This window comes from Schistocerca americana, chromosome 2, assembly GCF_021461395.2.
Source record: "Schistocerca americana isolate TAMUIC-IGC-003095 chromosome 2, iqSchAmer2.1, whole genome shotgun sequence".
In the NCBI taxonomy this organism is placed as follows: Eukaryota; Metazoa; Arthropoda; class Insecta; order Orthoptera; family Acrididae; genus Schistocerca; species Schistocerca americana.
Genome location: NC_060120.1, coordinates 557,671,022 through 557,687,165, shown reverse-complemented (window position 1 = coordinate 557,687,165; position 16,144 = coordinate 557,671,022). Strand labels below are relative to the sequence as shown.

Genomic DNA, 16,144 nt, shown 5'->3' with positions numbered 1-16,144 from the left:
GTCTGCCTATTATCCATTACGACCCTCTTCAACTGTCAGCTGTCTCTGTCAGTCAGCAGACGAGGTCGACCTGTACATTTTTATGCTGTAGATGTCCCTTCACGTTTCCACTTTTCTCACATCGGAAACAGTGGACCTAGGGATGTTTAGGAGTGTGGAAATCTTGCATACAGGTGTATGACACAAGTGACATCAATCACCTGACCATATTTGAAGTCCATAAGTTCCACACAGCCCCCATACCTCTCACGAGGTCTAATAACTACTGAGGTTACTGATATGGAGTACCTGGCAGTAGGTGGCAGCACAATGCACCTAATATGAAAAATGTACGTTTTTGGGGTTGTCTGGATACTTTTGATCACATAGTATATGTTGGGAACGACAAATAAATAAAAATAAAAAATCAGTTGTGTGTCTGAGGAAAGACTGCAGAGAGCTCATATTGCCCTTTTTGAGACTGGCTGCTCAGTTTGTTATTTCTGATTAAATTTCAGACAGATGCAAGTTTGACTGCTTTCATCTACACTTCTCTCCCATCTGTGGTCATAGAATTAATGAGAAAATTTGTCAAATGGGAAGTTTTATAGAAACAAATTGCGTTTAAAATAGATGTGAATGACCTTCAATGACCTGAATGATGATCTAAATCTGTTGCAACCTCAGAAAGAGGACAACAGGTAAAGAACAAAAAAGCTCTGGATCAATGTGACATAAGAGAGAAAGAAATCAGGGTTTCTGGAACGAGTTCCTTAAATTACGAAGAGCATTGGCACATCTCACTACCTTAGGTTGTTTTGGTGGTAATGAGGCTGATGCCATTGCCTGTGAGCTCCAAACTCTAGTAGAGATCAGGTCAGTTAAGGAAATCCTGAAGCAATTTGTTGGGGATCGTGTTCACATCAATCAATACTAGATGATGGTCATTGGGGTTAAGAATGGATATAAAAATTGTCTTCCATGACAATGTCATCCTTGAAAAGGGTTCCTCTGAAAACTCCATTCTGGTATATAATAATAATTTGAAACCTCCCTCATAGCCCTTTGTATCATTCAGGATATGATCATGGTTGCTGGGGTGTTGGATCTGCAAATATCTGATGGACAAACCAGTGCTGATGCTGACGCATAGAGTGAGTGGCAGTCTGTTGTCAGTGATGGTTTGGTTAAGTAAGTGTGTGAGAAAAGTCATGAAAACAAAGTTCGAAAAAAAGAATGCTTTGCAACAAGTTTCCACAAATTTCAAAAACTGTGTAGCATGAGATTGTCACAAATCATTAAATTTCCACAAATTGTTTCCTTTGGGTTCCACAAATGGATACAGATGCCCACAAAATGAAGCGACTTGACAGTGCCTTGAAATTTTTTGCTCATACAGTGATGTGGGAGATGGAACAGAATTGTCACCAGTGATAAAACTAGGGTTTGTTATGTCACTCCAGACTCAAAGCAATTGATGAAGTGGAGGCACTCATGAGCCCCAGAAAAGCAAAAATTCAAAACAGCATTGCCAGCGTAATCTATCATGTGCACTGTGTTCTTGGACCGACAGAACAGCCTGCCTGTTGAGTTCTTTCCCAGAGGTGAAACTGTCAGTGCGTTAAGATTCTGTGAAACATTAAGAAAACTTACACAATTCAAAAGAAAAGGTGTGGAATGTTCAATCAGGGCATTGTGTTGCTTCATAACAGTGCACATCTCCTCCAGCTTGTGTCTTTTAAAAGCTTAATAAAGTTTGGTTGGGAGCATTTTGATCAGCTAGATTTTGGAGGAAGGTGTTTCGACGACAGTGATAGTACAGAAACCAGTGTTCCGCTGTGAATGTCCTCACTGGTGTCATGTTTCTGTGAAGAGGGCATAAAAAGTTGATTCCCTGATGTGACAAATATCTGAACAGTGTTGGCAACTATGTAGACAAATAATTTAAGAAATGCTCTTTCTCGTGAAAAAAAGTTTTGGTTTGAAAATGTTTTTGAGTTTTTTTCCAAAATGATACTTGCTTTTCAAACATGCCTTGCAGCTTACTGACAATATCTTTCTATTGTTTTGGTTAAGCCAAGTTCTTTTGTGATTTCATCATTTTCAAGTGGAAGCTGAAGTATAATATGGATTGCTTATCTACACTAAGCCCACTTATATCTACTTGGATGTCTAGAGCTTATATTTATAAATGTATCTGCATTCGTTGGTTTTCTAGACACTCGAAATAAATGTTTGGCACCTTTTTGGGCCTCAATAAGATTGAGAAAATTGGTAGTATCTTCTTTTTTTGACTGTATCCTGAATGTAATTTTTGGATGGATTATGCTCATCTTTTCAGCTATATTGCAAACCTTGTCCTTATCCCCTTTATAGAGCCATATGACATAATTGACACATCTTCCATAATAAATAACTTTGTCAAAAATGTCAGGATTTGAATAAAAAATCTGTTCTCCAGTTTGTTAATAAAAATAGGTGCAATATAAATGGACCTGTTTTAGATCATTACTCCTCTATATCCTTCAGATTTCACTTGAAAATGAAAGAACTTAGCGATTTTCTCAAGCAATAGAAGGGGTGAGGGCTGAAGGATATAAAGAGAATAATGTGAAGAAAATATTCAACAAGCACAGGGAACAAGGGAACCCAATGATTGCAGAAAAGGTGCACACTTGGAACAAATCATGCAGTTCTAAACATAGGCTTTTGCAACAAAGGAGCCTTGGGAGCAAGACTAAACCATAGAATCCATGACAAACATTATGCATTCATAGGTTTGAGTGTTTATTTTATGAACTGTTGAGACAAATTTTAGGTTGACATCAACTTTGCAGTTTGAGGACAGACAAATGATCAGAACAAGGGGCCCTTGGTAATCATCTGAACACTGATAAACATAAAATAGCTGAGATGCAAGGTAATTTAGAAAGTTAACACCTAAAAGCTACACCCTACACATACTACAAGAAATAGAAATCTTTGTTCACAGCATGAGAGAACCACAGCAACTGCTAAACGAGCAAAATTATTTCAAATTAAATTGGTAATTCAGCATTTTCCAAAACTTGAAACTGTAGCAGTGCAGTGAGTGGGGAAGGCTGGGCCAAAGATAAAGCTTGCCTGTCATCCTTTGTGTGCGCATTGGCTGCAGGCCGCAGCAGATGTGGCCACATTTACAGTGCCAACACCAGAAGCAAACACAAGTCACTAGATGGAGAGGATACCAGAGCGTACAGTTCTTTTTATCTTCAAATGTTAATGTCCTCCTTTTGCACTGTAATATCATTGTTATATTCTCATTTTACAAAAAGAAAGAGGTTGATGTATAGGCTTACATGGCTTGCAGTGTAGTTAAGCAAAGCTCTGCTTTCAATAATTTTAAAGCCACCTGTTAAATATTTTCATTCTCATTTGTTCATTTCATTATTTTTATAGATTTTGTCTTACAAAATAGCTGTGTGCCTTATGTTATAGGTCATTTCAATTTTTACATAATCCCAGTCCATTTTAATAGATTACTTTACGTAAAATAACTGTATGCTCAGTTTGTAAATGTTAATTTGAATTTTAGCATAAGAGTTCCAGTTTATTATTTTTATAGATTATTTTATGAAATGGCTGTATGCTCATTTTGGATACATGAATTTGCATTTCAACTTGACAAGTCCAAACACATTAACACCACCTGACAGCCATATTGTTGCTGGAGTTCATCTGCATTAGTCAGCTGCATTAGTCACAGTACAAGTGTACATGTAAACTGAGGAATACTGTGTATCAAGATTTAAATGTATGTCATTGGTTTGTTGTGTAAATGTATTAGTGTAATAATTTTAAGCAATTGTGTATCATTTATCCTATTTCTGACAGATTTTGATGGTGATTGTGGCTGAAATGCGTTAGTATATAAGCGTACTTATAAAAAATGTAAATGGTGACCAGGACAGACAATTATTTTGACTGGATTTCTCGAGCCATTTTTTAGCATTATTCCTCCCTATTTGTTTTTGTTTGTGTACTTTGTCCCTCTCCCCCCTCTCTCCCTCTCCCCCCTCTCTCCCTCTCCCCCCCTCCCCTCCCTCTCCCCCCCTCCCCTCCCTCACCCCCCACTCCCCCTCTCCCCTCCCTCTCCCCCACTCCCCTCCCTCCTCCCCCTCTCCCCACTCTCCCCTCCCCTCACCCCACTCCCCTCCCTCTCCCCCTCTCCCCCTCCCTCTCCCCCTCTCCCCTCCCACTCCCCCTCTCCCCTCCCTCCTCCCTCTCCCCCTCTCCCCTCCCTCCCTCCCTCTCCCCCTCTCCCCTCCCTCTCTCCCCTCCCCCTCTCCCCCCCTCTCCTCCCTCTCCCCCCTCTCCCCTCCCTCTCCCTCACCCTCTCCCCCCTCTCCCCTCCCTCTCTCCCCTCTCCCCCCTCTCCCCTCCCTCTCTCCCTCTCCCCACCCTCTCCTCCCCTCTCCCCCTCTCCCCTCCCTCTCTCCCCTCTCCCCCCCTCCCCTCCCTCTCTCCCTCTCCCCCCTCTCCCCCTCCCCTCTCTCCCACTCCCCCCTCTCCCTCCCTCTCCCCCTCTCCCCTCCCTCTCCCCCTCTCCCCTCCCTCTCTCCCCTCTCCCCTCCCTCTCTCCCTCTCCCCTCCCCTCTCTCCCTCTCCCCCTCCCTCTCTCCCTCTCCCCTCCCTCTCTCCCTCTCCCCTCCCTCTCTCCCTCTCCCCTCCCTCTCTCCCTCTCCCCTCCCTCTCTCCCTCTCCCCTCCCTCTCTCCCTCTCCCCCTCCCTCTCTCCCTCTCCCCTCCCTCTCTCCCTCTCCCCTCCCTCTCTCCCTCTCCCCTCCCTCTCTCCCCTCTCCCCTCCCTCTCTCCCCTCTCCCCTCCCTCTCTCCCCTCTCCCCCTCCCTCTCTCCCCCTCTCCCCTCCCTCTCCCCCCTCTCCCCCCCTCTCCCCCCTCTCCCCCCTCTCCCCCCTCTCCCCCCTCTCCCCCCCTCTCCCCCCTCTCCCCCCTCTCCCCCCTCTCCCCCCTCTCCCCCCTCTCCCCCCTCTCCCCCCTCTCCCCCCTCTCCCCCCTCTCCCCCCCTCTCCCCCCTCTCCCCCCTCTCCCCCCTCTCCCCCTCTCCCCCCTCTCCCCCCTCTCCCCCCTCTCCCCCCTCTCCCCCCTCTCCCCCCTCTCCCCCCCTCTCCCCCTCTCCCCCCTCTCTCCCCCCCTCTCCCCCCCTCTCCCCCCCTCTCCCCCCCCCCCTCTCCCCCCCCCTCTCCCCCCCTCTCCCCCCCCCTCTCCCCCCCCTCTCCCCCCCCCCTCTCCCCCCCCTCTCCCCCCCCTCTCCCCCCCCTCTCCCCCCCCTCTCCCCCCCTCTCCCCCCCTCTCCCCCCCTCTCCCCCCCCCTCTCCCCCCCCCCCTCTCCCCCCCCTCTCTCCCCCCCTCTCCCCCCTCTCCCCCCTCTCCCCCCCTCTCCCCCCCCCTCTCTCCCCCCCCTCTCTCCCCCCCTCTCTCCCCCCTCTCTCCCCCCCCTCTCCCCCCCCTCTCCCCCCCTCTCCCCCCCCTCTCTCCCCCCTCTCCCCGCGCCGCCCTCTCCCGCACGGTACATTATCACCCTGTGTCGACAGTGATGGATGCTCTCCTTGTTCTTTCTTGTTACCAGACTGTCTCTGAGGTCAAAATGTGTGTGTGTGTGTGTGTGTGTGTGTGTGTGTGTGTGTGTGTGTGTGTGTGTGTGTGTGTGTGTGTGTGTGTGTGTGTGTGTGTGTGTCTTCCATATACTGATAACACTTCAGTGGTGTGAATTTTACTTAGTGTACTGATGAGAAATATCCTGTATGATTTTTTTTCATCATGCATGGAAAAGAAAGTTTACAATCAGCATCTTACCAGTTTTGACTAGAACCATCTAACGCAGAACTGTTTACTGTGCTCGGGCGCTGCTACAGTCCATGACCAAGGATTGTTCACCTGTAGTTGAGTTGGCGGAAGTTGATTGACCTGGGTGTGTCAGCTTTGTGCATCTACATCAACCAATTGTGTAACTTGGTTCTGTAAGTCTGTCTATGGCAGTGCCTCAGAGTTATCACAGCTCTATAGATGGCTATTGTGTTTGCCCTCAGTTAGTACATTGTAGTTGAAAGCTGGCATTAGTGCTTTTAGCTGTCGGGGAAGTACATACACCAACTTGACTATAGCAATAACAAGATGCTTGTTGGGAATTACTAGTAAGATTGGAAAACAAACAAATGGGCCAGACTTTTGTGTAGATAACATTAGAAAATATACAGGAGTGACATGGGTGTTAATTCTAAGAACTATTTTTGTAATATTAGGGATTGTTTTCATTTCTTTGCAAATGTGTGTCAAATAAATGCATAAAATGTTTGCTTTCCTTTCCAATCCATTCCATTTCTTTTGCCGCACTGAGAGACTTATTATTTTTTAATTTCTCTTGTCTGTGTTGCTGCTGTTAGCATACACAATATTTCTGCATTTACTAGGTGTTCTGAGTTAATTTATACTTTAGTTTCTGTGGTAGCCTTTGTTGTATTGAGAGATTATTTGTTTTTAAAAAATGCTTCGTTATTCATACAATAATAAATGTTACTCCCCCTAGGTGTATGGGGAGTAGGGTTGGCAACTCTCAACACTGACTTAAACAGGTCACCTGGAGGAATGGATGCAGGATCATGGGTATTTTGTTGGGATGGAGTATTCAGACATAACAACACTGAAATACAAAAAGCTCTGGAGCATGCGAATGAAGGTGATATTCTGGTGAGCTGGCAGTATTAGTTAGTTAATTATTCATTAGTCATGAATGTATGTTATGTACATTATAACCAGCAATTGTTTTCAGGGTGTCTCGTATGATCATGTGGAACTCAACTTTTATCTGAATGGAAAAAATATGGACAGTCCTGTAACAGGGGTCAAAGGACATGTTTTTCCAGTATTATTTGGTGAGTTAAGAGTCTTACTGTACTATTAAAAAACTGACAGATAAATTGGTGTAAAGGACAATACCTATTCACTCACAATGTGTTTTTAATTACTAAAGAACAAAGTTAAAAATATTGCCATTTAATCCTGTGGAAAATGATTTTCATTTAACAAAATTTCCTATTGTATTTTATTTCCTCTTGTTGTAAAAGAAAAACCTTTTAGATTCATAAATATGTTGATTTTTTTTTAATGGTAAATCAATTGTGGCTTTTATTTAGAAGCTCTGAGGATGAGCCACTCAAAAAGATATATTTCAACAACCTACAACAGAAGTTAAATTATCAGGAAGCAGTCCATTACATTTACACAGTTTTAACATTGACAGTCAATTTTCTAGAACTGTTGATATTGAGGGGCGTTTTGTAAATGGGTGGTAGCTAGACTTTAGTGGAGAGACTTTAGTGGAGTAGAGAGCTCGTAAGGGCTCTCGGAAGGCTTGGTGAGCTTGAATTTAAGAGAATCATGCCAACTTTAACACAATTATCATATTTTCTGCTTACAATGTTCAACAGAGCAGCACATCATCTCTGTCAAACTCTTGCCTCTGTCTCCATGTTATGTTTTGATGTGTCGTTGACATTTAATATAACTGTTTTGATAGTGTTAAAGATACTTTTTTGTTTCTAGTATTTGGAGTTCTGTCGAACTGTCCACTGTAGCAAAACCATGCTAAATTTTTTACTGTTTGCTAGAGTGCATGAGAATACAGTAATTTGTTACCACCCAGTAAGATTTCATGAATGAAGATGAAACAGTGTCACAAAACATATTCAATTACTTCAAATTGTTAACAACATCCTTTTTTGCTAAAAAAGTGTGGCGTCCTTTTTGTGCATTTGATGGTTTTCGCAAGGTGTGCATTGGATGGAACTGCCAGAAACATTTATTTTGAGACCCAAAAATCAAGACGACAATCTGCCACTCGAGGATTTGACCACATTGCCAACAGATTTGTACCCTTGTCTGGTATAGAAACTATGAGCCACTTCTGAATTGGATCATACTGATGTATATGAGGCCAAGAGACTAAGTTGGAATCAAAGATAACTTAGCATTTTTGTGAAGAGCAGGATCATGTGAAAGTACAGGAGAATTTATCCAAAGTTATTGAGACTATATAAAGCAAAGACATTTGAAGAACGTACTTCGTATAGGTGAATAAATACTTGAATGAGGAACACACTTCTGTAGTGTGTAGGGTCTCTCGATGACTGCAACTTGTCATAGCATACTCAGTTGAAACATTCCTCATTGTCTGTCACCTTGGACTTCCTGTAGCATCTGAAGTCCTGTTGTGGTCATGGCTAGAGTTTGTGAACTCTTAGTGCTGTGCAGTGCACAAGACGAATCGTGCGATGTATTTTTCGCTAGACTTCCACTCAAATGTTTGTCGGCAGACCTGGATAATTTGTAGCCCATGCTACACCTATGCTATAAAGCCGAATACGGGTTGCCAGAATCAATATTATGAAAACAAAAGTTGCTACTCACCATATAGCAGATATGCTCAGTCAAAAATAGGCACAACAAAAAGTCTCTCATAATTAAAGCTTTTGGCCATTGGCATTTGTCAACGATGCTCATGCTCACACTCGACTGCAGTCTCAGACAACTGATTGTGGTTTCAGTTGTGTGTGCATCGGCCGAAAGCTTTGTGAGTCTCTCTTCGTTGTGCCTATCTGCGGCTCAGCATCTCCTCTATATGGTGAGTTGCAACTTTCCTTTTCATAATATTGTTACATTTCATCCTGGATCTTCCATTGTTTGATGGTTGCCAGCATCACTTAGACCCACGAGACAGTGTTAAAACAGTCACTTCCACTATACCACTATTCTGTGCCCTGAAGCGATCTGAGAACCTTCAGAAGTTCGCAAGTCTGACCAAGAGATTGGACAACAAGCACTGCAGTCGGTCACCACACCGCCACCAGCCGATTCCTCCCATGTTTTGTGCAAACAACACAGTCTAAAGTCAAAGAGGATAAGGACATACACGAGAACTCCACACTTCAAATTTATATTGAACAAAATTAAATTTATTCTTCTTTGAATAACCCTCACAAAGTCTGCTTCATTCGTTACACACGTCTCCAGCTAGCCACTTGCTCAACACACTGTTAGGTAGTCTTTTAAATAAGTCATTGTATGCTCCTTGACATCGACACATACCTCAAAAACTAGCAATAGGTTAAGACATTTCTCACACATGCTAAAGAGAACATACCTGTGAACACTTTCAAATTTTCCACAACCTTACTCCTTCTTGGCTAAGAATTCCAAAATAAGCCTCCACACCACCTCCATCCCAGAGGGCTCAACTTGGCTCCTCCACCCTACCACTGCTGCAGTCCGACTCTCAATTTCGCGAGCTGCCCACAGCTCCACAATGTTATTACACATGCTGACATATCAGCCAATCAGCCTCCAGAGCAGAAAGTAGTCACTGCAGTTGACCATTTCCTGCTAACATTCAGTTCATCTGTAACATGCTGCTATTTGCTGACACTTTCAGAAGTTTGTTTCCAAACGATGCTAGGGAACATCAACCATTCTGTGAGAAAAACACTCGCCTTTGAAGACCACCCAGCTGGGCTAGGCCACCACACTTGAGCCAGATTAGTGGAACTGAGCCCATTACCTTCGGGCTGGAGAATAGCTGCAGTCAACGGGATCGGAAAACCAGTGCTTAAATGATCAATTACCCAGTATGGCAGTACCTAAATATGTGATTTCATCCTATGGCAAGGTTTAAACAAGGTTCAAAGTTGTTCACATCCAGTTGATAGTTTCCAAGAGGTACTGAATCGGTCAAGTGAATTTTGGAGTTAGAAAAATATCCTTGTATTGAGAGTTTCGTGTTGTTACTTGATGGTAAATAGGTAGGTCACTATCACGAAGCACTTAGCATGTGTAGACCTAAATCTAAGTTAATGGCTGAAAATTCTCTAGAGATTAAAAATTATGACCAATTAATTTGAGCCCAAAACAGTAGTGATGCATGGCACAACAGTTACCTTGCACAGCACCATACAATTAAAAAGTTTCAAATCGAGGATTGATGTAAGAAAAGTGAGAACAGTTGAAGAGTCCAGGGGAAGAACCTGGTAAGCCAAAATTTTCATTTTATTCAGGGGACAAAACTGAAAGTTCAGAGACTCATAAAATTGTGGTTGTTGAAGTTATCTTTTATTTTTGTTTAAGGTGCTAACATATACTCCAGACAAATGGAACTGCTGAAATTATACACATCTGATTAAGGTTTTCAACTACGATGATTTTTATCGTGAATACAGCTCGTACAGAAGAACAGTATGTCAAGTCCATAACATATTGCATGTAGCTACAAGATTTCAAAGACTTTACACTTATTTAAAATTTCATTATAACAGATTATCTAATCTTCCAATAATACACTATGAAATATTGTGACCTCTTTCAGTGAAGATGATAGAACTACACTTGCAATTCGCTACAGCAAAATCTTAAAGTCCCATAGATCTCTCTATTTCTCAGTAGATGTTTAAGTTCGCCTGTAAAGCAATCAGGACACCTAAATTCAAATATTAATACACCTAATACTAAAAAAAACTTACTTTAAGAACTAAAAATGCTACCAATACACCTTGTTGTAAAGGAATTGCCGTACCGTCATAACAAACATATTGGCGGTTGAATTCGCCTTCTTTTTCCTGGAAGAAGTAATGAAGGTTGCTTGTACACTCTATTGTAGCTGCTAAATCGAACCAGTGTTGTTAATTCGGTATGGGAAATGCCATCCTTACAAAATCCAGTTGTTTTTCTGTATGGACTATATGGTGAAGGCATCTGAACACAGTGGCTTTCTTGTTTTGCTCTATACAGGAGTCAGAGAAGATCTCCAGATATCTGACTTACAGCTTTAGAAAATTGTGTACTAAATTAAGAAGAAATGATGCAACTTTGTTTGCTCCTTTTTGGCTGTGGTCTCTGAATACATATAAAAAAGCTGTCCCCTGTTGTCAAAATGTAAACATTAAAAGTAAATACAGACAACTGCCATTTATAATAAGCTCCATTTCTCTTTTATTTGGGCAAGGGAAATTTTTTCTGTACTCCATTGCTATTGTAACCTTTAATGGATTTTTTTTTAAATTCCTTTTTTGCTTTTTCCTTCCTGTTATAGAACACTTTTTGTTTTGTTAGATGCAGTTCATGAGCTGTTTCATTGGATCGAAGTTCAGAATGGAGCTTTTCTTTATTTTCAGCAGGTGATGTTAGTTTCTGCTGCAAATTTTTCTTTGTGGCTGGATACTCATTGCAGAAAGCACAAGTATCTTGAATATCTGAAACTTATAGTGAAATTTGAATTGAATATTATGCTGTTTCTTATGATACAATCTGATCCTTAAATTTCTCCTTCAACATAGTGAACATAATTTTTTTATATCGAGAGGCTGCAGTATGTAACTTTTCACTCGTCATCAAACAGTGTGCCCTCTTATTATTTCACGTCTCTCATCCATTAAAGCCTGTGGGTGGGTTTTATGTTTCCCTCGGCCATCTCACAGAGGTTGGTCTCCAGATTTGTTTCTTTAGTAAATGATCTACCTTGACCATCTTTATCCCATGTAATGACATAAATTCTTGTGTGAATATATGTATTTCTTTGTCAGTACCATTAAGGGTAATAAAAACACAGAATTTATAAGATGCACCACAAAACTGTGCCTCCTGCTCTGCTCTTCTCTTCTCTTCTAGAACATCTGTGCTGTACGGGGACCACTTTGATTCCCCCCAGGGGCTCACCATTCTTTGGCGGGTTTGTGCTTGGCTACCAGGGGCCCCAGCCTTTGCAGCACTCTTTCCCTTCTATGCTGTATGTCTGTCATCTTGCTATTCTTTTTCCCTCTCTTGGGAACATATGTGGGGTATTATTGGGAATGCTCTGCATTTTGTCGCTGACTTGCGAACAGTCTCAACTTTCTTTTTGGCTCCGTTGTCCTTTCTTTGTTTCCCTTCTCCTTTCTTTGTTTCCCTTCTCCTCTCATTCCTCCGTTTCAGCGTTTGAGGATACTCTTTTTTTCCCTTCTTCCTCCCTGTGCACACCTGAAGGCCGGCCCATGTATCTGACGCATAAAACGTGACTGGGTAACGCGTACTTCCCAGCCCCGGTTCGACAGGTAGGGTTCGCACGTACCCCCCGGTACAGGCCAGGCCCAGGGAGGGGTGATTGCCTGAGCTGTAACCTTCCCAAATTGTGGATTGGTCCCTCCATCGGGTGTTTGGGAGGTGTGACCTGAGGTGTGGACAATCACCTAAGGTCGGTGCACCCCCTTGTGAAGGGGGCCCCCAATTGGAAGGAGCACACAATCAGAGACGCTGGCAATCATGGGGATTTCCTCACAGTGTGTCAGTCATGCTCTCCATTGATGTTGATGAAACATAAACATAATGAGGTTACTGATTCGAAGACACTTCCCGCTGCATCGTGGTTCCTTGTGGTATCGCATACTGAAGACAGTCATTCCTTTGCCAAGGTCAACCATTTATTATTCAGAAAAGTGTTTATGCAATTGCTGGCCCTGTGAAATCTTGCTCTCACTTACGGAATGGCACTTTGCTTTTGGAGATGGCTTCTGATTCTCAAGTACAACTACTACTTGCTGCCTCGCTTCTCTACTGCTACCCTGTCTGTGTTGAGGCACATAGAACTTGGAATTCTTCCTGTGGTGTAATTTACATCAGGCTGCTTGATGGTCTAACCGAGGCTGAAATATGATCTCACCTCTGATCAGGATGTCATTGCTGTCCATCATGTAATGAAAAAGGTCGATTCCTCCTTGGTGCCCACCCACACTCTTTTACTAACCTTTGATATGGTGGTGCTGCCGTCCAAGATTAAAGCAGGCTATGAAATCATCACAGTCCGGCTGTACATTCTGAATCTGATACGCTGCTACCAGTCGCACTAGTATGTGTAACCTGTGGCAGGGTTGCACACGAGGACAAATGTCCGCCGCCTCCTCCTCCCCGCTGTATCAACTGCAATGGCGGTCATGCTTCTGCCTTCCAGGATTGTCCCGTGTATCTAGATGAGCGGGCTGTTCAAGAGATTCGGGTAAAGGAAAAAGTGCCTTACCCAGTAGCTCGCAAGTTACTGGCTAGTCGCAAACCCTGTTTTCTCCTGCCTGGCACCTATAATTTAGTTCTTGTTACCCTTTGCTTCATGAAGGACATGCGATGTAAAATTTGGCTCTGAGGTTGTGAAATCTAAGTCGCCCAGTGTCAAGAAAGCATCGCCGTCCCCCCATCCCACTGTGCAACAAACTGTCAGCCTCTCGCCTAAAGGGGCGAAGTTACACACTACACAACCGGATGGCAGAATAGGACAAGAGTAGTCCTCCCGAGAAGACTTCCTTCATCCTGCCAGCCAAACAACACCCAAGTCTTCCTCTAACCAGAAGGGCTCAAAGAAGTCCGCTAAAGACAAATGTTCTTCTCCTTTGCCAACTCAAAGATCCTGCTCGACAGTGTTGTCAATTAACCCGGCCAGCCTCTGTCTCGCTGGTGCGCACCACCAACCATTTTTCAGCGTTGGACTCAACAGACTGACTGCACAAGCACACCAATGCTTCTGTGGTCCCCATGGAGCAGGATCCTCCTGCTTCTGTGCCCTGTAGTAGAGACTCTCCACTGGCTGTCCCTCGGTGGCTACCTAGTTGACACCCCTACATCTCTTCCTTCTCAAGACTGTCCTTCAATGGAACATTTGTGGCCTTCAGTCCCACAAAGAGGATTTACAGCTGCTTCTAGCATTGCAGCATCCCCTTGTACTGTACCTTCAGGAAACAAAATTGCGCCCTCTAGACTGCTTTGAGCTTTCACATTATTTACCAATTCGTTTTGAACTTCCCCCTGAGGTTGGCATCCCATCTCATGGGGGCGTCATGATGCTCATACGGGATGACCTTCATGGTCAACCCATGTTCACCTTTTCCTTCCCCACCTGACTTTCTCTTTCTGTACCATTTATGTACCTCCGTCCTTTGATGTCACCAGGGCAGACTTGCTTCAGCTTATTGGGCAGCTGTTTTTAATACTCGGTGACCATAATGCACATCATCTCCTTTGGGGTTCTCCCAGGACCTGCCAGATAGGTGCCCTCTTGGCTGACTTTCTTAACCAACTTAAGCCATTCTGCCTTAACAGTGGAGCACCCACTTTCCTTTCTGACTCCTCGCACACATATTCCCATTTGGACCTATCCTTTTGCACTGCCCAGTTTGCCCGTCATCTTGAGTTGTCCGTTCTTTCTGACATGTATTCGAGCGAGCATTTCCCATGTGCTCTCCGTCTGCTGACTGCCACCCCATCCACATGCATGCCCAAATGGCTGCTTACTAAGGCTGACTGGCAGCTTTACTCCTTCCTGGCAACCTTTGCAGAACAAGATTTCCTCAGTTTTGATGACCAGGTGGACTATCTCACCGACGTTATCCTTACTGGTGCAGAACGTTCCATTCCTCGAATTTCCTCTTTACCACGTCATGTCCCAGTCCCTTGGTGGACTGAGCCATGCCGCGACACAATTCATGCACAGAGATGTGCTCTCTGCATTTTTAACTGCCACCCTATGCTGGAAAACTGCATTAATTATAAACAGATGGGTGCACAGTGTTGTTGAGTTCTTCGGGATAGCAAAAAAGCTAGTTGTATTTCATTCACTGGTTCTTTTAACAGTTCCACTCCTTCCTCTATTGTGTGGGCAAACTTCCGACGGCTCTCAGGAACCAAGATCCATTCCCCCATTTCTGGCCTGACAGTAGGTGCTGATATCATGGATCCTGTTGCTATCACCAACGCCTTGGGCTGCCATTTTGCAGATGAGCTCTTCCCACTATCACTCTGCCTCCATACATTGGAAACGACTGGAGGCGGCTCAGGTGATAACCTTCTCTTCTCCAAATCGTGGGTGCCACAATGTTGCCTTCACTATGAGGGAGCTAGATCATGCGTTCAGTTCATCCCGGTCCTCCCACCAAGAGCCAGATACTATCCACGTTCAGATGGTGCAGCACCTCTCTTGTGGGCAAGCACTTTCTCCTTTACACATACAACCATATCTGGTCTGAGGGCACATTTCCTGGATGCTGGCATGAAGCCACCGTCATACCCATACCTAAGCCTAGTAAGGACAAAAACCTGCCTCCTAGCTACCACCCCATCTCTCTTACTAGCTGCATTTGCAAGGTGATGGAACATATGATTCATGCCCGGCTGGTGTGGTGGCTTGAGTCTCGTCATTTACTCATAAATGCGCAGTGAGGATTTCGAGTGCGATGTTCTGCAGTTGACCATCTCATTACTTTGTCCACCCGTGTCATGAATGGTTTTCTGTGGAACTCAGACTGTGGCTGTGTTTTTCGATTTGGGGAACTGGTATCCTCCGTACTCTTTACACCTGGGACTTCCGTGGGCACCTTCCCTGTTTCCTTCAAGCATTTTTACAAGACCGTATTTTCAAGATGGGTGTGGGTTCTGTCTTGTCGGCCACCTTTATTCAGGAAAATGGTGTGTCTGAGGGTTCCATCCTGAGCGTCATCCTCTTTGCTATCGCCATTAACCCTATAGTGGCCTGACTCTCGCTGGGCGTCTCTGGCTCCCTTTGCGGATGATTTTGCCATCTGTTGTTCTCCATGGACCTCTCTCACTGAGCAGCGTCTTCAGCGCTGTCTTGACTGTCTGCACTCCTGCAGCATCACCAATGGCTTCCGCTTTTCCACTGACAAAACTGTCTGTATCAATTTCTGGTGGTGCAGATGGTTTCTGTCACCATCTGTACATCTTGGGCCTGTTGCCCTTCCATTTGTTGACACTATGAAATTTCTGGTGCTCATGCTCGATAGGAAACTCTTGGTCCTCCCATGTCTCTTACGTGGCAGCCAACCCGCTGTACGCAGTCCCTCAATGTCCTACGTGTTCTCAACGGTACTTCTTGCAGTGCCGATCGAACCACCCTCCTCTGTTCATGCAGTCTCAACACTATACATCATCACGGCATCCAGTTGGCCATGGGTGCCTTGTACACCAGCCCGGGTGAGTGTCTGTATGCTGAAGCTGCTGAACTATCACTGTCCTACTGCTGTGACTTTCGCCTCAGCAGGTATGCATGCCGTTTGTCTGCCATGCATGGCCACCCCTCCTATGCCTCCTT

At 44.3% G+C, this 16,144-nt stretch overlaps 1 protein-coding gene across 1 annotated transcript in view; it reads left to right on the top strand.

The window, feature by feature from the left end:
• The window catches only part of LOC124593730 (SPRY domain-containing protein 7-like), a 78,088-nt gene that overhangs the window by 42,327 nt on the left and 19,617 nt on the right, over positions 1–16,144 (top strand). Inside the window, exons 4-5 of the mRNA XM_047132058.1 lie at positions 6,563–6,723; positions 6,806–6,908. Coding sequence (XP_046988014.1) covers positions 6,563–6,723; positions 6,806–6,908 — 264 coding nt within the window. The remainder of the gene's footprint in view (positions 1–6,562; positions 6,724–6,805; positions 6,909–16,144) is intronic.